Raw genomic sequence first — 21,219 nt, 5'->3', positions numbered from 1 at the left:
GCCTCCGCGGGAAATGGTTTAAAAAAATTCGAGCCCGTTTAGTAGCCCCTTTTTAAAAAACGTGCGATGGTTCTGATCTTTGGCGAACATAATCACCAATGCTTTTAGTTTGCAAATTCTGAAATAGAAGTTAGATAAATAATCGACACGTGCAAATGAAATCGCAGTTTTGGGGTTTTGGAAGAAAATCTAAAAAACCGTAGTTGAAAACCACTATAGTTTTCTCGCAGGCCGTGTATAATAATCTTAATTGGGTACTTTACGCAGACCTCCCATTTCTACTTCTTATTTCACCATAACTTTCTGCCAGGAGGCCCTTTTCATTGTGGTCAATTTACCGTAATTTCAGGTTAGGATGACGTCAGAGGCTTGGGTGACCACGGCAACGGACGTATATCAGCTTTAACAGGTCGTTTAAAAGAGGAAACGTGCCTATTGTTTTGAGTTTATTGTGAGGTAAGTGATGAATCTCAATGTGCCGACGAAATGCGAGGACTACTTCATTACTTGTTATAACCCGCAATAATCTTAACCAAGAGACCATGATGTAAGGAGAACGAATCCCCCGTATTAGGGTATGTTCCAATGATAACGTCCGTGAAAGCTATTTTTAGAACAAGCAGTTATTTTTAGATACGCCTCTGATTGGTTAGCGCTCACGTTTCCTAGCAACATGAGTCAAAAGCGCGATCACATCTTGAGCGATGTGAACCGGCAGAGGCTGTTATGGAAATCTTTTTGACCGAAAACCATCCTTTTTTACAAACGCTGTGAAAATGATCTTCCATAGAGTACGCTGGATCCAATCAACCGTTTCTTGGACATTGAAATGCATAGAGTGCGTGATTTTAGGCTCGGGGATCAACTGCCCCAGTAAAAGTTTTTACGGCTGATTCGCAAATTATAAGTAAAACAACAATCAATCATAAATCTGTGTTTACAACACACAATTCTCTTCCAATTCCCTTTTAATGAAAAAGATAGACCCAGAATTTAATACCATTATATTCACACCGATATTGTCATGGTTGTGGTCATTAAGGCAGGTAATTCACAAATAAAAGATTTCAAGTCTCCACAATGAAGTAAATCTTATTCAGGTGACAAGGGTTTCTTGAGTGACATGATTTCTGAACATTTGCGTGAAGAATTGAAGCTCATTCATCATCTAAAAATGTTGTAAATCAAAGAAAAATAAAGGCCTTCTTGTATTTAAATATATAACATAGACTGAGAATGCCTAAGTTTTTCATCTCACCGTATTGGAGAGAAAAAGAACTTTTTAGGAGTCAGCCTGATGCATCTTGAATGAACTCCAAACTCGAAGTTTCCCCGACGTCTTCCCGTTCAATATTTATATAACATTTAGATAACTTAACATTAGATAACTTAACAGATACCAGGACACCATCCTACAAGTAGCATTGTAATCATGAGCTATGAGAAGCAGCTAAAAGGTAGCGAACGAAGTCAAAAAGTGCAGAGGGAAAAAAATTGGGAAAATGTACTATATAGCTCGCGAGGTACCCATAACCAAATATGGCGCGATGAACCATATATGGATGCTATGATTGACAAGCTCGCGCAATCTAAAAATAGCTTTCATGGACGTTATCAGGGGCCACGGGGATTCGTTCTCTTATATCATGGTCTCTTGGCTTAACCCAAACAGCTGCTTTTACGTAATTTCGAACATTTCTGCATAAACTAGAAGTTTCTAATAGAAATGAAATGCTGCGACAGTGATATACAGTTGCTTCAGTGTAGTTCAAACGCTACATGGTATACATGCAGCCACAATCAGCGACAAAACCTGTTGAAAATGACATCTAAAAAGTAGTCTTACTGAAATAATTTACAATATGGGAAATTTTTATTACTCACATCCCCCTTCCCCCATTAAAAGTTGCTGTCTATTTGGGATGGAGAGGGGAAGATATCAAAGTCACTATGCTACGTGGTTCAGATTTCCATCTGAAACTGCATTTGAAGCGCTAAAATTTTCAACAGTTTTGTCGCTGATTGCAGCTAAGCTTGAAATTTTAGAAAGTAGCGAGAGAAGTTTACCTTTAGGCGGCTTAAAATTTTAGAAAGTAGCGAGAGAAGTTTACCATTAGGCGTTTTTTTTTTGTTATCGAGATTTGAATAGCTGGCACAATCTTAAATTTTATTTGGGATTGTTGAATTCCTTGCGCCCGTGGTCTTACCCCTGCTACTCCCTCTTGTTTGTCATTTTGAAACAAACACAAAAAAGATGGCGGCAGCTTATCGCATCGCGCTGAGTTTTTCTTCGCTAAAAATACCGATAAACGTAAGGTAGCCTAATTGTTAGAGGTTTTGGCAATATATTAGTCTTTATTTTTTTTCATCGAGAGTCATGATTGGTAGGGATTGTTTTTTTTTTTTGCTTATCCGTTTCCTCCCCGTCCTATTTGGCCAGTTTTAAAAACAACAAAACAGCCTGGATTTATGAACACAACGGTATAATAATCTGTTTTGATTGTTTTACAGTATAAGCTTTTCTGTCAAGGTGTTTTTCACCTTTTAGCATCACTTGGGTTTGCTAAAACTTGTTGCATGCTCTTCAGCAATTACTAGAAGGCATTGGGTCATTGTTTTGAACTGATAAGTTTTCCCAAACGCCGTACAGTCCATAGCCAAGTGAGCTAGAGTATTTAGGCATTGAGTTAGGATGCTCGTTTTGCTTGTTTAGTACCCAGTTTTGTCGAGGTTTCCATCGACTGCGGGAGACGCGACCATGGCACGTGTACTGGTACGAATGGTACGCTTTCGACCCGGCTCATAAGTCGGCAAAATCGGTCTGAAACTGTTATTAAATTCTCCTTCAACACTCTTTGAAAGCTGTGGTAACTCGTCCCAAGTAACTGACGAGTGAACATATTTCCAAACTTACAATCTTGTTTGTGCACTCCTCTTGTTGATTTATTGACCACGAACACCGTACGAGAGATCACGAGTCCCATGTCAAAACATGGCACAATGTTCGATTGTTCGTCTGTCAAAATCTGTCAAACTGAAATTTAGTCCTAGTCTCTCGCGGCCTCATTTTTTAAAGTGAGGCTGCGGAACAAGACCCCAAACCAAAATCGAACCAAACACCCGCATATATTCTGCCGCGGATGCTCGTGAATGGAAAGGAAAGAGAAAAGCGATGTCAAGACTAGTATGCTGCTCCTGCGTCGCAGCAATTAATCTTTTCCTTAACTAGACATCATACATCTAGACTACGCTAAAATTGTGTACGTGAACACGTCAATACAATTTCAAATTAATTAAAAATTGTGTTTTCTGTTATGTACTAGGATAAAATTCCAATAAGTTTCAAACTGTCTTATCACGAGAACCAGTAACTAAAGTTCTACTCCCCGCATTTGGCAATGGTTCCCTCATGGTTAGTAGACGAGACTGGTTAGGAAATGCGGCGAACTTCTTTGAAGTGTGTCTTTGTTAGGTTTTTCGCGTTGTCAAGTGATATTGACCCTGCACAAGTCGAGCGTACAGAAAAACATATGGTGTAAACGAAGAATCGTTTACTCCATGTAATCGCTTTTTGCATCGATACTGCTAATCGATTTTTCAGAACCCCACAGTATTGATGCAGATTTGTATAAATGCTAATATATAGATTTTGGCATTGCCTAAAAGCGGAGCTCCAAAACGACCAAAGCTTTGCTTATTTTCGCTAATAATTTAAGAAATATTAAATATTATCTTTATATTTCTGTTTTTGACGACTTAGACGATTTCACAGATCACGCGACCAACTTGTTAAACCCACTGCCCCCCCCACCTCCTTGAAATATGACACAACAAGTTTAGTTATACGATGTTTCGCCGTTGGTAGTTTTACTTATAGTGACGTCATCGATGATGTCACGTGACCACCTCATTGCAACCAACTTTAAACATACATGACACCTACCAAGTTTTGTTGTCGTACGATGTTTCTTTCGTGAAATATATATTTTAATTTTGTCGACGTCAGCATATTTTTGCTTTAAGATGTGACGTCAAAAATCACACGACCATATTGTTACACATCCATTGACACATAAATGACACATACCAAGATTGGTTGTCATATGATGTTTCGTTCATGTGATATGGATATTTTTGTTCTTAATGAAATCGGAATAGTTTGGTTGTGAAACAATGTTTCTTTCAAGAGATATGAATGTTTTTGCTTTTAATCACGTGTTTTGCTTGAAGTGACGTCATCGAAGACGTCACACAACACCTGACCATATTGTTGCATCCCCCTTGACACCTACATGACACCTTCCGAGTTTGGTTGCCATACGATGTTTCCTTCGTGAAATAAAAACATTTTTTTATTTTGATGACGTCAGCAGATTTTGCTTCTAGTGACGTCACCGATGACGTAAAAAATCACTTGACCACAGTTTTGCACCTCCCACACATACATGACACCTGCCAAGTTTGGTTGTCATACGATTCTTTTTGGGGACGGACGGACGGACATCGCGTCACGGGGGAGCTCCGTGGGAGCCGCGTGGGAGCTTCGCTATCATGTTTGCCATATAAGTTCACTGCCCAAATGTCTCGGACTAAAATACTGACTCACCCATATTACTTTATTTCCTTTTATTCAGGTATTCAAAGTGGTCTTTGTATTTCCTTCCAGTCTTTTCTGCCAAGTGATGGATTCCAATGCGACGAATAGCACCCTTACCACGGCCCCTCAGTTTGTGCGGACGTCAGTTCGCCAACGCTGGATCCTCGTGACCTTCCTAGGTCTCATCACAATAACCTCGTGCTGTGGGAATAGCTTGGTACTTTACCTGGTCAAACCCAGAAAGGGCATTACCACGACTTTCCAGGGCCGCATCACCACTAAATACTTTGTCCGAAGTCCGGCCCTGTCCGATCTCATGCCGGGCCTGGTGGGAATCCCACTTCTACTAGCAGAACTTACCACTGATTTCCTGGAAAAAAACACCATTTGCCATGTTCATAGGTATTTCAATAGCGTACAGACATGTACCCCTCACACCCAACCATCCATAACACCCTTACACACCCACCTATAATACCCTTCCCTACCCACCCATAGTACTCTATCTCCCACACCCCCGCCCATAGTACCCTTCCCTACCCAGCCATAGTACTATCTCCCACACCCCGGCCCCTAATACCCTTCTCTACCCACCCATAGTGCTCTCTCACCCACACCCCAGCCCCTAATACCATTCCGTACCCACCCATAGTACTCTCTCCCACACCCCGGCCCCTAATACCATTCCCTACCCACCCATAGTACTCTCTCCAACACCCCGGCCCATAATACCCTTCCCAACCCACCCATAGTACTCTCTCTCCCACACCCCGGCCCCTAATACCCTTCCCTACCCACCCATAGTACTCTCTCCCACACCCCGGCCCCTAATACCCTTCCCTACCCACCCATAGTACTCTCTCTCTCACACCCCCACCCCCACCTATAATACCCTTCCCTACCCACTCATAGTACTCTCTCCCACACCCCGGCCTCTAATACCCTATCCACCCATAGTACTCTCTCTCCCACACCCCGGCCCCTAATACCCTTCCCTACCCACCCATAGTACTCTCTCCCACACACCCCGGCCCCTAATACCCTTCCCTACCCACCCATAGTACTCTCTCTCACACACCCCGGCCCATAATACCCTTCCCTACCCACCCATAGTACTCTCTCCCACACCCCGGCCCCTAATACCCTTCCCTACCCACTTATAGTACTCTCTCCCACACCTTTGCCCCTAATACCCTTTCCTACTTACCCATAGTACTCTCTCCCAAACCCCCACCCATAATACCCTTCCCTACCCACCCATAGTACTCTCTCTCCCACATCCCGGCCCCTAATACACTTCCCTACCCACTTATAGTACTCTCTCCCACACCTTTGCCCCTAATACCCTTTCCTACCCACCCATAGTACTCTCTCCCAAACCCCCACCCATAATACCCTTCCCTACCCACCCATAGTACTCTCTCTCCCACACCCCGGCCCATAATACCCTTCCCTACCCACCCATAGTACTCTCTCACCCACCCCCGCCCATAATACCCTTCCCTACCCACCCATAGTACTCTCATACCCACCCCCGCCCATAATACCTTTCCCTACCCACCCATAGTACTCTCTCCCACACCCCCACCCCCACCCATAATACCCTTCCCTACCCACAGTAAACCCTCAACCAATTTGTCAAATTGACCTCCTAAACACTCCGAATTCCTAGCCAATAATTTTGATTTTTTTTAAAATTAAAAATGACCCCTTCGGGACAAAGTTACTTATTATTAATACAATCGTAATGGCACGCCAAAACACATAATAACGTACGGAAATAAATTGACTTTCTGGAAATGTACCTCTTCCTCTCCTTCCTGTAATTTCAAATCCCCCCAAGGGAGACAGACAATTGGGTGCTTGAAAGACATTGGCATAGTTCTCAAACTAAACCATCCTCTAAATACTCCGGCAACGGGAATCATTCTCCGTATTCTTGGGTATTTGGTAACAAGTAAAAAATATCTCAGGGTAATCTGATATTCAGGCTAGTCTGATGCTGACATCCTATTTCAGGTATTTCCAGATCGTGCTCATATACATCACCATCACCAACATCTCGGTGTTGGGCGTAGAGAGGTACCTGGGCATTTACTTTCCACTTGCCAGACCTTCCAGGAAGACGGTGTTGCGAGCAGTTCTGATGGCCTGGCTTGTGGGCGCAATATCCGCAGCCATACACCCGGGATATACCGGTACTATGAAATCATACACCATTGACGCGGATCACTATACTCAACTCTGCCTAATCGATGACGACCCCCTCTCGGTGAAACTAAACCTCGGTATTTCCATCATGGTGTTTTTCATCCCCGGGATTGTCCTGATCGCCATGAGCATCCGCATTCTGACGTACTTGAGCCGCAAACGTCGCCAAACCAGCCCTCAGCAGCCTCTCCCCACATCAGTAGTAAGGGGTGTGAGTATAGGGGACGGCAGGAATGCGTAGAATGTGGTGAATGTGCCACACCTAGCTTAAAGGATTTCCGGTGACAAGTATCGGTATGTGTGGGTTGGGACCTAGGGGGGGAAAGGAATGCGTGCGTATCAAGTATCGGTATATGGGGTGCCCTGGTGTCTAGGGGAGGAAAGGAATGCATTGGTGGCGCATTTCTTGTTACGCTCAGGGTTCCGCTTAACGGGCCGCGTTGACGTAGTGCTGTGTGTTTATCATCCAGGGGGTAGTATAAGGTCATAGCGGCATCGTTGTATGATGCGTTGACAGGAATAAAAAAAGGTGCTTTTTCACTTGTTAACGGTGTTGTCATATCTCTGTAATACGGTTGGATGGTTTAGCTAATAAAATAGCCATGCCAAGGGCTGGTGCTCCCAGTTGTTGTCCCAGTGCAGCGGTTGTAGTGGTAATGTACAAGCATTTTATTGTGAGTTTACTGAGTGGTGTTTTTGGCGGTCTCGGTTTTGTTTCGGTCTACGTGTGGGTGCCTATGTAATTTGGCGGTCCCTTGTAGTACCCCTTCGCACGTTTCTCCGTGATGGGCACAGTAAAGAGGCTGAACGGACCGCAGGAGGTCATTGCCAAGAGTAGTTAAACTATGGCGGGTCCTGAGTGGACGTTTGTGGCTATCCTGAGGGTAAAAAAAACTGCTATCGAGAAAGTTGGGCAGGAGTTTTACACAAATGAGATGGGTTTTTGTCACCACCACCAAGAGGTCCTTGGTCAGCATTTTATTTTCCCTATCAGGATGCACGACCTCACACCGTGGCAGCGTCGTAGTGTGACAAACGTGGAGAGACACGTCCATGGGCTGGGAAGCGTGACATTGGTTGTAAAAAAAGACTGTAAATAAAAAGGGAAATAAAAACAGACAATGAAGAGTGTGGTTTGTGATTGTTTTATTGCGTTTCTAAAAAGTAGTCCATCTTCTGGGTGGTGAGGTTAACTGTTTCAGGGTCTTAAGTCGACGTGGGTTTGGTCGTCGTGGCGGGTAGTTTGGTGGTGTGGGTATCGTTCGTGATCGAGGGGTTTCCTGCGGTGGAGGGAGTTGTTTTCTCTTGGTGGGTAGTGGGATCTTTGACGGTGAGTGTGATGGTGGAGTGGGCAGCCTCACTTTTACGGTTTCCTCTTTTCCCAGTAACCGGCATGGTGTGAATGAGGGTTGTGGCTAGCCAGCGGCGCTTTTTATATAATTTACCGCCTAATAAGTTCCCGAGAATGGGTAGGAGGCCGGCCCCCGCGAGTAGTGCGAGTGGGCCCAGCCCCCCACGTTGTCGTGGTGGTCTCAACGTAGGGTGGCCTCTTTTCTTGGTCCGGCGTTTTCTGGAAGCCCTTTTTCTCCGGCCTTTCCGTGGCGGGTACCGAAGTGGTATTTTTATAGCATTCTGTCCTTTTATTATCTAATCCATGGGGTTGTGGAAGGTGAGGCCGCTACGTTGCTGCCGTAGCCTCGCCACAGGCAGGTACAGTCGAAAACGTGGGTTCTTTTTCATGGCTCTTTTCAATTCCCCCGACCCCTTCTGGGAGGCGCTCAGTGGCGTCCACCTTTTTGTGGGCGGTCCATAGTTGCGAGTGTCCTGTGTCTTTCATACTTTTTAAAGATCCCCCGTTTGGGGTCAGGTGGTGCGACGGCGGGTGGTGCATTTGGTCACCACCTCCCCATCAAGGTGTTCGGTGACACGGGACAAACGGCGGTACTTGCGTCGGGGTTTTCCTCTGCTACCATTGTTACGTAGTGGGGTGTATCCGAGGTTGCGAGGAGACATCGATGGGATGCTTGGGGTAGTTGGCAGTTGCACACTATCATCGCTATCATTACCCCCAACACTGCTACTGATTTATTTGCAAATAAATCACTAAGGTTCACTTTTTCGGGCACAGCGTCGGGTACCGTGTACAGTGAAGTGCGAGAGTGAGGGAATGCCCGGTAGGTCCGTACACCTGAGTGTTCGCGGTGGGGGCTGTGCTAAATCTTTCTTTGACGGTACCTGTAGCAGGCCTGCTGTTCAATGGCGTTATGGGGATGGAGGGTAGGTTTAGTTGTTCCCGCGGTTGTTCTACTGTGCTTGCGGGTGATGTGGTGGCGGTGGTAGCGGACGTGCTGGTTTCTTCATCGGTATCGTCGTCGCTCAGGCCGAAGGGACGTTCAGGGGGTGTGAGGTTCGCTCTGGTAGCGAACTCGCGCTCTGCTACCCATCGAGCTCTAGCGCTGCCTGTGGGGCGTTCACCCCCCCCCCCCCCCCCCCCCCCCCCGACGTTTGTAGTAGTACTGGTATGGTAAGCGTCGTATTTTCCCCCGGATACGAATGTTAGACATTTTTAGGCGCTCTTTTCACGTGCCGTTGGTACCCCTGAATGACGGTGTTCCTAGATGGTTGGGGTGTATTTATCCGTGAACACGCAAATGTGATCCACGTCTTCCACGGGTACGTAGACGTAACTACGCTGGTCGCTAGGAAGTACGTGGGAGCGTAGTCGGCACTCCGGACGGGTATTTTTATGAAAGTCGAAGAGGAGGTACCCGTAGGGGGCGCTCGTCGCCTGTCTGAAAGCATCCATGACAAAACCTACCCTATTGGGGAATGCCTGGGCAGCAAGGTTACGGCAGCCTAACTGATCTCGCGGGTTGTTAAAGACTACAATATAGTGGGCGTTTAACGAAATGGTGCGCGCTTCTTTTTGCGGTGGAAACAAATTTTGCAGGATCAGGATAGCAGTGATGTCATGGTGATGGGATGTTTTCGTGAAGATGTCGCTCATGCGATTTAGGTCGCCCATGAGGTCGTCAATGATGAGGACTCCAGGTCGTTCTTGCGGTACAAAGAGTTTTTCTATGGACTCGGGGAGCCCCCTGTGGAGCACGACACCAAGTTTTTGTTTCAGGGCTTCCAGCAGAGGCTGGTGGGCGCCGTAGCAATAGACTATTTTCTGGGGTGTTCGGTCAAATGCTGTTTTTTTCTGTTCTAGTAGGCTGTGAACAAAGGTGGTTTTTCCAGATTGGCTTGGGCCGGGACGAGAATGCTACAGGGTGTGCAAAACCGTGTGTCATCCATGATAGACCGCAAGGAATGGTTTAGACACGCAGTGTTTAAGGTTGCTTTATTCTCTTTCTGCTAATGGTTACAATTTTTTTTCTTGCACCTCATAATCCTAGGCATAAACATTTGACTACGTCTTTTTGTTTTTTGGCACACTGTTGCCAAGTGTAGCGGATGTAGTTTGTCCCCGCCCCCTCTATGGTCGTAGGGCTTGTGCGCATCTGTGATCTGTGATCGTTCATTCGTGGGTCGTTGGAGTAGAGTTCTACAATTCGGTGCATAGGGATCCCCCTTGAGCGGTGATAGAGGTAAAAAGACAATGGCGGCCGCAAGTCTCTGATGTTAGGGATTGGACGCGACGATTGTTCTTCACGATAATATTGTGCTGGAGACAAAATTGTTGGATACCACCCCCATAAGTGCGGGGGTTAAAAGCAAAACTGTCGAAAAACTCAAGATGGTCAGGAGTCTCGTAGACACCCAGCCAATGCATACCAGGTTTATTGCTAGGGTCGGTGTTAACGATGTAGGCCGTGTCCCCAACGCTTTTTCTTTTTTGCTTGCCCAGCTTGTCACTGGGCAGTACCCCTCCAAACACAGCCGCCAATGGCTCATCGTTGCACGCGATGTCATCCAGCTCATCGGTGTACATTTCTTAGAGGTTTGGGGCGAAGACGACTTGTCGATCCTTGTTAATTTTCAAGCAATTGTCCCACTCAGCTAGGACCAGCAAATACAAGTTTGAAGTGGTGGGCTGTTTGAACTGCAGCTGGAGGTGAACGCGACCCTTATACTCTGGGTGGTAGCTACCTTTTGCAGCGTTATGGCCCTCAGTTTGGTCGATGACGTAGATCGCATACCCGTTCTTAAATTCTTCAGGGGTAATGTCCACACCATCACCCACGAGGTCGCCGAGCACCGACTTGTGTAGGGAGCGGTACATGAGGGCGTACCCTGGTGGGGTCGAGGTAAGGGCTTCGCTGTATGGACGTGTTTCGCCCTTGACTCTCACCATGGTTTCGGCTACCCGGTCGACTGCGCCAAAATCTTAGGGGTTGTGCTGATAGCTGTCGAGCAGCGCGTTACCTGTGACTAGTCCCATGGTGAACCTTTTTGGGATTTTGTTTAAAAACAAGTCGAACTTTTGGAAGGTGTTCGACCCTATAGGGATAACCAGCGGCTGGATCGTGGTGCTCACGATCGGGTACTCGGCCGTGTACCCCGCGTTGAGTGCTCTCTCGATTTCCAGGCCGGTAGACACGGCTGGGTCGACGTGGTAGAAATTGAGGGCCAGGTCATGTATCTTTATTTTCTCGTCTTGGGCAGTTGACATCAGTGCGAATTTAGGCCCGCTTAGGAAGAATTCCACATTGAGCTCCACATCAGGTATCAAATACCGGTCGCTGGAGAACAGGTCAGAGTGCACATTTTCAACAATACCCACGCCTTTGGTTGCCCGTGCGGCGTTAGTTAGCGCTCCACGTTTTTTAAGTCCCTGGTTATCAGCTTCCGCCCCGCTGGTCGCGTGGGTATTCATGTGCCCTGCGGTGTCCTTGTGCCACATGCTACCAGCCAGGTAGGTCTCGTGGGCGCTTTTCGAGAAGTTCAGTAGGGCTTGGAAATAGGCTTTGTAGGGATAAAGGTCCTCCTGAGCCTCCACAAAGCCTCTGTTTGAAAAGGCTCCCAACGGGGTAGTTGACCAGACCGAGTGATTGGTTGTTATCTATGTTGCTGTCGTCGGCCTTGGTGATTTTGACCATCATGGAAAGGAACGTCTTTTTCAGGACGATGTAATTGGACATAACCTATTTTGGAGGTTTTGTAAACAGTGGCTTCGGAGACGGCCATGCTGCGGAGCTCCTGACAGTGTATGGTATTGGTGTTGAATGGTGCCTGCCGGTTATAGCGGTGGCTTTTTATCTCTTTCTTCTTTACTTGGTAGTAGACGGCCCAGTGGTTCCTGGTCTTTTGCGTGAGGGAGAGGGAGGTTGAATGCGGATAAGTAAGGGCTGGTAGGCAGTGCTCAAAGTATTGCCAATCCCCTTTGGGGCACTCCCGCCACCTCCACCACCGCGCTGCGCTGGCATTGGTATCCCTAGGAATGGGAGTGAACCATTAAGCACCAATGACCATTGAGCCCCACGGCCACCCTGGGTCACAGGAGCACCTCGAAAGACCCCGCGGCCACTTTGGGTGAGTTGAGAGCCACAGCATCTTCCTCCTTGTGTTACGGGCGCTCCCCGAAATCTTCCCTTTCCTTTCTGAGCTGGCCCTCCCTGAGCCATGTCTTCACGTAACTCCTTGGCTATATTCTCTTGCAACCCCATAGCGACTTGCTTTAACCAGTTGGGTGCCTTCACCATCTCAGGTGTTGGGGGAGATGTCGTGTGCCCGGGTATGTACGTAGTAATGGTGCTCAGGGGACCAACTTTTAAATAATACAGTCACCTCTTTTGGGGCCTGATATGCAAGGCCACTTTTACAGCGCCCGATTGGAACTTGATGATGTTTCCACTATCGTCGGCAATTTGAATTCTAAAAGTGTCGAGAAAAGAAAACCGTATTTGGGGTTGAGGAAGTTTTCTCCGTGCATGTCACCATCGTCGCCTTTTGATGTGAAGACCCCCGGGTACAACGCACCCTGTTGTGTGCCTTGAGTACAAATAGTAGTTTTGGAACGGTTTTCCTTTGGGCCAGGCGCATTCTCAATCGAGACAAACGAGGAAGAACGGCGCATTGGGACCCATTCCATATAGTCGTAGACAGCATACTCCTGGTTTGCTTCTTCTGGTGACCCGTACCATGGTGGCATGCCAAACGTATACGAATACCCGGCACCAAAAACTCCTCATCGGGGTTCAACAGCCGCAAAAATCGTGGCGATACGGTGTTCGAGAGACCAAGAGTTGTATGGGCCCGCTTAAAGTCAGCGTTGCTTGTTTCTTTTGCTGGTTGAGCGTCAGCTTGATCGGTGGGCCTGGGGTCGCCACCATATCATAAACGTATGGCAGGTTGGAGAAACTCTCAAGGGAACTTTTTTAGCAGTCTCTACCCACATGTCGGACGTTCTTTTTATAGTAGGGATTTTGACTTTTACCCATTGAGCGTAAGGGATGATTTTACGCCTATCAGGTGTGACTTTAACTTAGATCCAAAGAGTGTGCTCGAAATCCGAGAAGAGTAGCCATGTGTTTGGAACCACCACACTAGTGACAGCGCACTCATACGGTCCACCGGACAAATCAAGCCGGTGGTCGTGCACGATCCCAAAGTTTGATGCAGTGTTCCCCGGTAGAGCACCCTAATCGCGTTACTTGACAAAAACACGTGGTACTCGTTAGCCATTGGCTAAATTGTACATGGACCTTTACACCGTGGCGTCCTGGGCGGTGTGGGGCTGCGAGATGGCCACCCAGCTAATATATTTATGGGGCCATCCCTCCCACTTGACCATATATTCTTTTTTCCTACCACGCCCGCGTGAGTCAAGGATTTTCTCCACGTAAAGAAATCGTTCTCCTCATCCACATCAACGCGCTGCAACTCGGGCTCGTAGAACCTCCCCTCCAGGGGTGTCCCATCCCTCTCCACAAGCTCCTAGGCATAAGGATTGCCTTTGTTGAATTGCTTGCTAATCTTGAATGTCTCTTTAGTACAACTGGGCAAATACCCTTTAGAGAACACCCCCTTGACTTTACTCATCCTGACCAGGTCACCCACATCAAACTTGGGCTTCACCAGTTTGCGGCGTTTTTTACCGTATAGCACGGTGTGCCACACTTCTTGGGCGTCCCGCGGGGTGACCACTGCCACCGGCTTTCGTTTAATACTGCGATGGTAGGTGTGATTGTAGTTCTGCATTAGCTTCGGGAGTACCTCGACGTACCGCCGCGTTTCTGTGAGTGAAGTACCGCCACATCTTGCTTTTTAGAGCCCTATTAAACCGTTCCACGATCGACGCTTTTATCTCGCTACGTGTAGAAAAATGAGATATCTTTTGTGTCTTCAAAAAAGATTGGAATACTTTGTTCTTAAATTCCGAGCCATCGTCGGTCTGGAGTTTCTCAGGCTTGCGACCACTTTGTTTAAAAATACTTTTGAACGCCCTGACTAGTTCATTTCCGGTTTTGTTCTTGAGGGGTACGCCCAGGCAAATTTACTCAGCACGTCGATAACAGTGAGAATGTAATTAAAGTTGCTATTATGCTTCTTCAACGATTGCATGTCGTTCAAGTCCGCTTGCCATTGCTCGTCCATCCCTTGCACTATGAAACGCTGGCGTTTGTATCGTCGACGGTAAGGGCGGTGGAGCGTGTAGGTGGGTTGCGAGCGTAACCATAACTCGGCTTGCTGACGGGTTACCCCCTTGTTACGTATGGCCCGCGCCAATTTATCCACGCCACCATAGGCCGCCGGGCCCGAGGGATCATAGTAGCTATCATGGAGTTGTTTGGACGATTTCTTTGAGACCTTTGGGGATTGTTTATGAGCTTTCGTCTTTGTTAGCGGTTTCGAAAGCTTTCCCGAGCTCGACCCCGCCCTACTATCGAACCCGGGAAATGTCGAGGTGTTTTTCCCATGTTCTACTTTTTCCGTCTCATCCCTTTCGCTTTTCCATGTGTCGGGTGTTGGGATAGGGGTACCATTCAGGTGGCTGTGGACTTTGACCATAAGTCTTCCCCCCACAGCAATTAAAGAAACACCTAATGCGATGTAAATAGGCTTTACAACTCAGCTGCGGGTCCTTGGGGGCTTTTAATAAAACAGCCTCCAATTCTATCATTCACCCACCAAAGCAGCTTCTTAATTCAACTGGCGCACCAGCACTCGGAACACATGAATATATAGAAGAAAAAAGTTTATACTTTATTGTTCGCGCCCTTAAAAATATACTTATTTAGATCTACCACCATTTACATCTCGACTAGCTCCCTAGCTAATGTTTTTGTACCCATAGGGGTAGGTGCGCTTCCCTCTTCGCACGCGCTTATTGTACACCACCCGAAACGTCTTTGACATAGCACGAGTATGTAAGGTACGGCTGTGCACGTCGCGGACAATAGAGAAGGGGATATCAACGTTCCTTTCGCCCTCACCAACCCCTTCAAGCAATTCCACCATGGCATCTAAGTTGGCTACTGCTGCAGTGCGTACATTGAGGTGTAGCCCTTTCACTTTGCATTCCACTTTCCCTTGAAGTGTTCGGTATCCGTAACTTTTAGGCCCAGTAGATACGAAGAAAGTGATGTGGCCGCCAGGTGGGAGCTCATCGGTCAATTCACCAAGGTAGTCGCCCACGGGCAGAGAGGTCTGGCCTGGTGCAGTCTTGTAAATAATACCATCCGTATCATGGTACAGCACACGATCACCCAGAGTATCCAGGGTGTTGTAGAGCATACGCGTACGCGGTGGTGTATGCGGCAATGACGATGTTGGAGTGGACTTTCGGTGCCGTGAAATACTTGGCACATTTGTGATGGACTTGTAAAAGCTCATCGTTCACAAAAGGCAATCGCTCACTTCAACATCGTCACTCATCAGTAGGCGGAAAAACTCTGGTGGATGTTTAATGTACTCGGTACGCCGGGAGTTATCTCGCTCCCCGAACTCCCCCCACATACTGTTCAGCGCGATTTTATTGACGCACCGACGTCCCTCGTTCCGATTGATGCGCTGGGGATCCAGCCGTATACCCTTGTGCTCCAGGTAATTTCTTAAGTAGCGCTCCCGATTATCGTCGGTCCGGCACCATGCAGGCCAGCCAGAGGCCTCTTGCTTGTTTGTTAAGAACTGTGCGATGTACCCCCCTAACAGCTGGCCCCATTCCTTACAGTGCCATACCTCATATACTTTGAAGACACGGTAACCTTTCTCCAAGGCTTTGGCCAGCTCCACATGGGTCCAAGTACCCACGGCTGTTCGATCGTTATCGGTGTGGTCGCAGCCCCTATCCTGGCGTTCCTCTTCAGCGCAACGTGGACAACAAACAAACATCAGTTTGTCATTAATTCTCATTGGGAGGACTGGGAAGTAGAGGTCGCGTGGTGGCAGGACCCGTACTTTGAGCAACCCCTTATACTCTGTTACCGGCCCAAAGTCACAAGTGATGACCTGCGGGTGGCCTTTTGGATAATTTTTGCGAGAATTGGCGTACGGATAAAGTGAACAAAAGTCTTTGTACTCGATGATTGTCCCAGCGGGTTCCTCGGAAGCATCACAGCGAAGTTGGATAGCATTCGTACGACCCCCGAAAAGAGCATTACGCGCCTCAAGTACTTTGCTACATTCAACGTCACCCACTACAGCTTGTAGGTGAGCCTCGCTAGCCAGTCGCTTGTCGAATTGACACTCCCATTCCTCCACCAGATTAAAAACCTAGATCGCTGAGGTGTAAGGAGATGTCGCGAGTACGCTCGCGCAAGTCTCTTATTAGGACATGGTTCAGCGGGTTCCTGGTGTCAGGGTCATAACAAATTGCGCAACCATGAAACAGGCACCCATGGTATTGATAACAAGTGTTGGTCTCTTGCGCGAAACCATCCAGTTTGTAACGCCCGATCTTGACCTCACCACCGTTCCCTGCATGCTGGATGAACACCCCATCCTCATGTGTCTTGCACTCGAGCCATTGTAGCGCTTTTAGCGAATAAACATCGTTCCCTCGGTAACCTCTGGGTGGGATCACTGCTACACTCTGCTCGGGTAGGTGGTTCTGGCGCAAAATCTTCATGCACAAGGAAGGTAAGGTGATAGCTGACATGAACGCGGGGATCCCCCCAGCTTCACGAAATTCCCGGTCGTAGGCTAGCACTGCCCTTGTCAACACCTCGACATCCTTGTGGCAGTAACTTGCTAGTTGCTGTTGGAAGTCGAACACGGCGCCCCTGGCCACCTCGCCAGCGTGCCAAGTCCTCAGCGCCTGTGCTGCCTCATCCTTCATTCCAGGGAGGTCGTAATATTCCAAAGGGGGGATGGTTCCAACGTAATCTTGGTGGTCGGGGGTATTGAAGATGTGTTGAAAAGTGCCTTTGCATGCAATGTGCTCGGAACCAAACGTTTTTGGCATCTTGCTCAATGCAAAAGGCATAAAATTTAGTGTGTCTTTAAAGTCCACTTTGTATGCGGGAAAGTTCATGTACAATGTCTTTCCACCGTTAAAGATAACAGTGGGCTTGTACCCGTTGGCAAAAACCCACTCCAGCACAAGGTATGAGTCGTACCCTTTGAAATTATGGGCAAGACATGTGTAGCCTTGGTTTGCCCCTGAAAAAATCCAGGAGCAGAATTCGGCCACAGTCCGGAACCCATGCTTTCGCTGGCCACACTTCATACACTCCATCACATCCATTGGGGCGTCTTTACAAAGCCTACAGAGTTTCTGAACCGCTACATAGTTCACCGTATGCTTGTCTGTTAAAGGCATAGCCTCGAAATCAAAAATAAGGAGAGAATCCATGTCTTCGTCGTTGTGCGCTGGTACAACCGCCTTCCCCACCGTCACAAAACATTGGTGGTCTTGGGGTACCAACTGCTTACAGATATTTCAGCGGTACTCCCCACAAACATGTTCATCACCACTTTCCTGCTGCGCTGACTTTCAACAGACTTTCCGCAGTCATTGCATTTATAGTACCAATGACAAAACGTCCATTTTTGATCCCGCCTCCCCCGGATCTCCTTATGATTTTGGTAACAAGTCAATGTCCGGAAATACTTATTGCATTCCCCACAATACATCCAATCCCAACGGGGGGCATCTCCTCTAGAAGTAGGGGTAGGTGAGCATCCCTCCCGGCCACAACTCCGACACAGCTCCACGCAGCTATGCGCCTCACGGTTTGAATAAGGCTTCTTACACTTTAAACAGAAATAAGCGCGCCCCAGTAGCCACGGTACCTTGGTCACATAGTGGTAGTGGTCACCGGTATGATATAGCCATAGGTGATGCTTGGGGTCAACCAAGTCACCGGGGTATACAACGACGTTAAGGTACTGCCGGGAGATCCCGTTAATCTCAATACCTTGACCCGCCAAATGCTTTTGCAATTCCGTCAGTTCTTCGAGATCGCATTTACGAATAGGGACCCCCGCGGCCTCGTGGAGCGCCCTGGCACGCCGGCCCTGCTCGAGCAGATAACGCCCACCATCCCCGGTATGGTACAACCGTCGATATGTCTGTATATCCTCTGTTTTGTGCGCCAACCCCACCACGATAGCTCTAGAGGCACACATTTCATCTGTATTCATTATTCTTACAATTGTCCTCTTTTCCCGCAACCACGTCTCAAAATCTGCGATCCCCAGGGACCCGCTGTGGACCTTCCAGCTACCACCACGTGGCATTTGGGTGGGATTCACGCGCACAGAAAAGCGACCCTCCAGTACAAAATTTGCATTTGACTGAGCCACGGTTTCCACCACATCGATGAGGTGCTAAGGCGTGAGATATTGTCGTGGCATATAGGGTAGGGAGACCGGGTTTGTTAGGCCTGGCGCGTCCAACGTGATGCGGGCGGAATCTTGCGGGGGTAAATCTCCTAAAACATCATCGAGGAGTCGCTGAAGCACGCACTCTAAGTCCTCAAGCGCCTTTTCAAGGTCGTCTCTCTCCGGCAGTTTGATGGTTAGAGAGTAGTCGGTTAAGTCGGTGTTGAATTTGCGGCTATGCCGCGTAGAGACTTGTTGTAGAGAATACCCCTGTAAAGAGTCACTGTCCACATCACCACTCACAAAGCGTTGACTTCCACCCGCTTGCGCTGTTTCGTTGCTATAACAATCGTTAAATAACTCCCCAAGGGATGAGTAAGTCACCGGGGTCTCATCTTGATTTTGGGCTACAAATTCATCCTGAGCGCCTAACATATCCTCGAAAAAGTCCGGTTCTAACTCTGATGGTGAATCACCCGCCCCACCACCATCACTACATGGTAAAGGGAGTAAGGCTAATAGCTCTTGGAGATACTGCTCTCCATCTACTTCGATGGGGTCCTGACTGTCACCATCAGGACTCGGTAATAGTTCTAGTAACTCTTGTTATGAAGGCTCATCGATATCCATTAAGACTCGCTGATAGTGTGAAATAAAAACATACCGTACCCCCTTTTATAAAAGCGGATTCATAACTAAACAATTAAGTACCTGCCAATAATAGCACCCGGTAAAAGAATCTAAAAAATATATTTGACCCTTACTGCCGTGACCTTACCATAGAAGGGCAAAAAATATGTGAAATCTGTCAGGGCGCATCAATTCTCATCCAAACGTAATATAATTCACTAAATGATTAGGAAAATAGCACGCGATTAGAACCACCACTTTGTTTATTTTTAATAGTTTGGGCACTTAATCCTTATATCAGGCATGAAATCTAATTAGGACTGTCAACGTTGTTTATTTGTAATAGCTGGGACACCAAGCATCAACCATCTAAAATACGCATAATACCATTTCTTTTTTTTTTTTCATCTCGACTTAAATGCCAATAAAATGACTGCTGTACATGAACGAACTTTGTTTATTGTAATAGTAGGGGGTACTTTATTCTGATATTATGCAAGCACTCGCTAATTACATTTAATTGTTTGTATTGTATTGACACATGCATGCTATGGGACCTTATTACAACCGTCCCGTGTTTTCAACGTTAACTTGCCCACCATAAATCTTGTATTTTCATTTAAATACAAAAACAAAATTGAAGGCCCTGCTTATAAAACCTTGATGTTCATATCAGTTAAACACTCACTAGCGAATATTTGTTTGTTTTTGCTTTGACACGAGATCCTAGCGCGATATTATGCTATGCAAACAGCGTCTGCGTCAAACAGGGTTCTTATAGTGCGTCAAACAGGCTTATAGCATATCACGAAACCATGGCCGATTGCTGTTGCATATGCTTTTCAGAGGAAAACCTAAATACCTCTACATTCTGCTGCAAACAGAAAATCCACAGCGAGTGCTTAACGCAGTGGAATAATACTCAAGCTGCCGACAACCAACAACAAACGTGTCCGTTTTGCCGTTAGGACGAACCGCACAATCCTATCCAAGGTCTTTACGCCGCTCGCCTTTTTCAAACAATGGATGACATTTGGACTCGTCTAAACATGAACGAGGGAAGATCCTACAATTGGCCGCATAGACTCCTTCATAACTCTGTCCAACAAACTCTGGACGCGTACGACCATGCTGTGGCTATCTCAGGGTTTGTTGATAGTAACACGTCTCGGCATGGTGTGTAAATCCAAGAAAAGATGGAAAGCGGGGATAGGTGGTTGGAACAATTGAACATATATCGGGATATAGAGGAACGAAGTGCACAAAGATGTTCACTTTTACTTTGATGTTATGCGGGGGAGGCAGACAACATTGCCGAATAATTGGAGGAGATGTCTGGTACTCTCATTTTTTTATATCCTTATCGGAAAAAATAAAGCAAACGAGACTGTAGTGTCTTATCTGCAAAACAACCTCAGCGGTAGGAAATTGGTCAAAGTGGCTTCAAAACCCTAAGATTTGTTTCATAACAAATAAATTAGACAGCGATATTGAAAAAACTATTTTATCCCTACTGTATACCTTGTAAAAGAATAAACCTGACATTTCTTGCTCTCTTTGCTTGGGGTGCTCAGCAGATAACTCCGACCCCCTAGAACCCAATCCCCGCATACTAAACACTCCTACATTCCAAACATAAATCCCACCCTCTAGAACCCAATCCCCGCATACCAAACACTCCTGCATTTCACACATAACTCTCGCCCCCTAGAACCCAATCCCCGCATACTAAACACTCCTGCATTTCACACATAACTCCCAACCCCTAGAACCCAATCCCCGCATACTAAACACTCCTACATTCCACCCCCTAGAAACCGACTTCTTTGAAGCAGCCTAACAAGGTCACGCAATCTCTCCACACGGCGACCATCACTTGCGTGACCTTGTCTAAACAAAAACAGCACAGTAAGGCGCTAAACCAAATATTTACCATGAATATCAAATCATGAAACCGATTTCCATTCTAACAAAACCATCGCTTTTAAAAACCCCTGCCCTATCAGTAGGAATAAAATGATGTGCCTACGTGAAATGGAAGTGAAATACTCGTAAACTATATAGTAAAA

The 21,219-nt window shown here is 47.0% G+C and overlaps 3 protein-coding genes across 3 annotated transcripts; 1 reads left to right on the top strand and 2 right to left on the bottom strand.

The window, feature by feature from the left end:
- The first annotated feature begins 4,682 nt into the window (after positions 1-4,682).
- Positions 4,683-7,328, top strand: LOC116617387 (neuromedin-U receptor 1). Its single transcript, XM_032380078.2, has 2 exons — positions 4,683-4,999; positions 6,617-7,328. The coding sequence occupies exons 1-2, from the start codon at positions 4,683-4,685 to the stop codon at positions 7,047-7,049; spliced, it is 750 nt and encodes a 249-aa protein (XP_032235969.1). The 3' UTR covers positions 7,050-7,328.
- Positions 7,329-9,314: 1,986 nt separating this feature from the next.
- LOC116617400 lies at positions 9,315-10,745 on the bottom strand. The gene is made up of 2 exons (XM_032380098.2): positions 10,467-10,745; positions 9,315-10,076 (listed from the first exon to the last, which is right to left on the bottom strand). Exons 1-2 carry the CDS (start codon positions 10,743-10,745, stop codon positions 9,423-9,425), a joined length of 933 nt encoding a protein of 310 aa, XP_032235989.2. The 3' UTR covers positions 9,315-9,422.
- Positions 10,746-15,592: 4,847 nt separating this feature from the next.
- Positions 15,593-17,549, bottom strand: LOC116617401. The gene is made up of 2 exons (XM_032380099.1): positions 16,659-17,549; positions 15,593-16,468 (listed from the first exon to the last, which is right to left on the bottom strand). The coding sequence occupies exons 1-2, from the start codon at positions 17,547-17,549 to the stop codon at positions 15,593-15,595; spliced, it is 1,767 nt and encodes a 588-aa protein (XP_032235990.1).
- Between the last annotated feature and the right edge of the window lie 3,670 nt (positions 17,550-21,219).

The sequence above is a fragment of the Nematostella vectensis genome, chromosome 13 (assembly GCF_932526225.1).
Source record: "Nematostella vectensis chromosome 13, jaNemVect1.1, whole genome shotgun sequence".
NCBI lineage: Eukaryota > Metazoa > Cnidaria > Anthozoa > Actiniaria > Edwardsiidae > Nematostella > Nematostella vectensis.
Note: the sequence above shows the minus strand (reverse complement) of the source record. Positions and strands in the feature narration are given on the sequence as shown.

Excerpts from the sequence above, each read along its gene's own strand:
- LOC116617387 (XM_032380078.2), top strand. The coding sequence starts at position 4,683 with ATGGATTCCAATGCGACGAATAGCACCCTTACCACGGCCCCTCAGTTT. Across the intron at positions 5,000-6,616 it reads ACCATTTGCCATGTTCATAG|GTATTTCCAGATCGTGCTCA; the intron begins GTATTTCAATAG and ends ATCCTATTTCAG.
- LOC116617400 (XM_032380098.2), bottom strand. The coding sequence starts at position 10,745 with ATGTACACCGATGAGCTGGATGACATCGCGTGCAACGATGAGCCATTG. Across the intron at positions 10,077-10,466 it reads GTCTCCAGCACAATATTATC|CATTCTCGTCCCGGCCCAAG; the intron begins GTGAAGAACAAT and ends CACACCCTGTAG.
- LOC116617401 (XM_032380099.1), bottom strand. The coding sequence starts at position 17,549 with ATGGATTCTCTCCTTATTTTTGATTTCGAGGCTATGCCTTTAACAGAC. Across the intron at positions 16,469-16,658 it reads ATGCAGGGAACGGTGGTGAG|GTTTTTAATCTGGTGGAGGA; the intron begins GTCAAGATCGGG and ends TCAGCGATCTAG.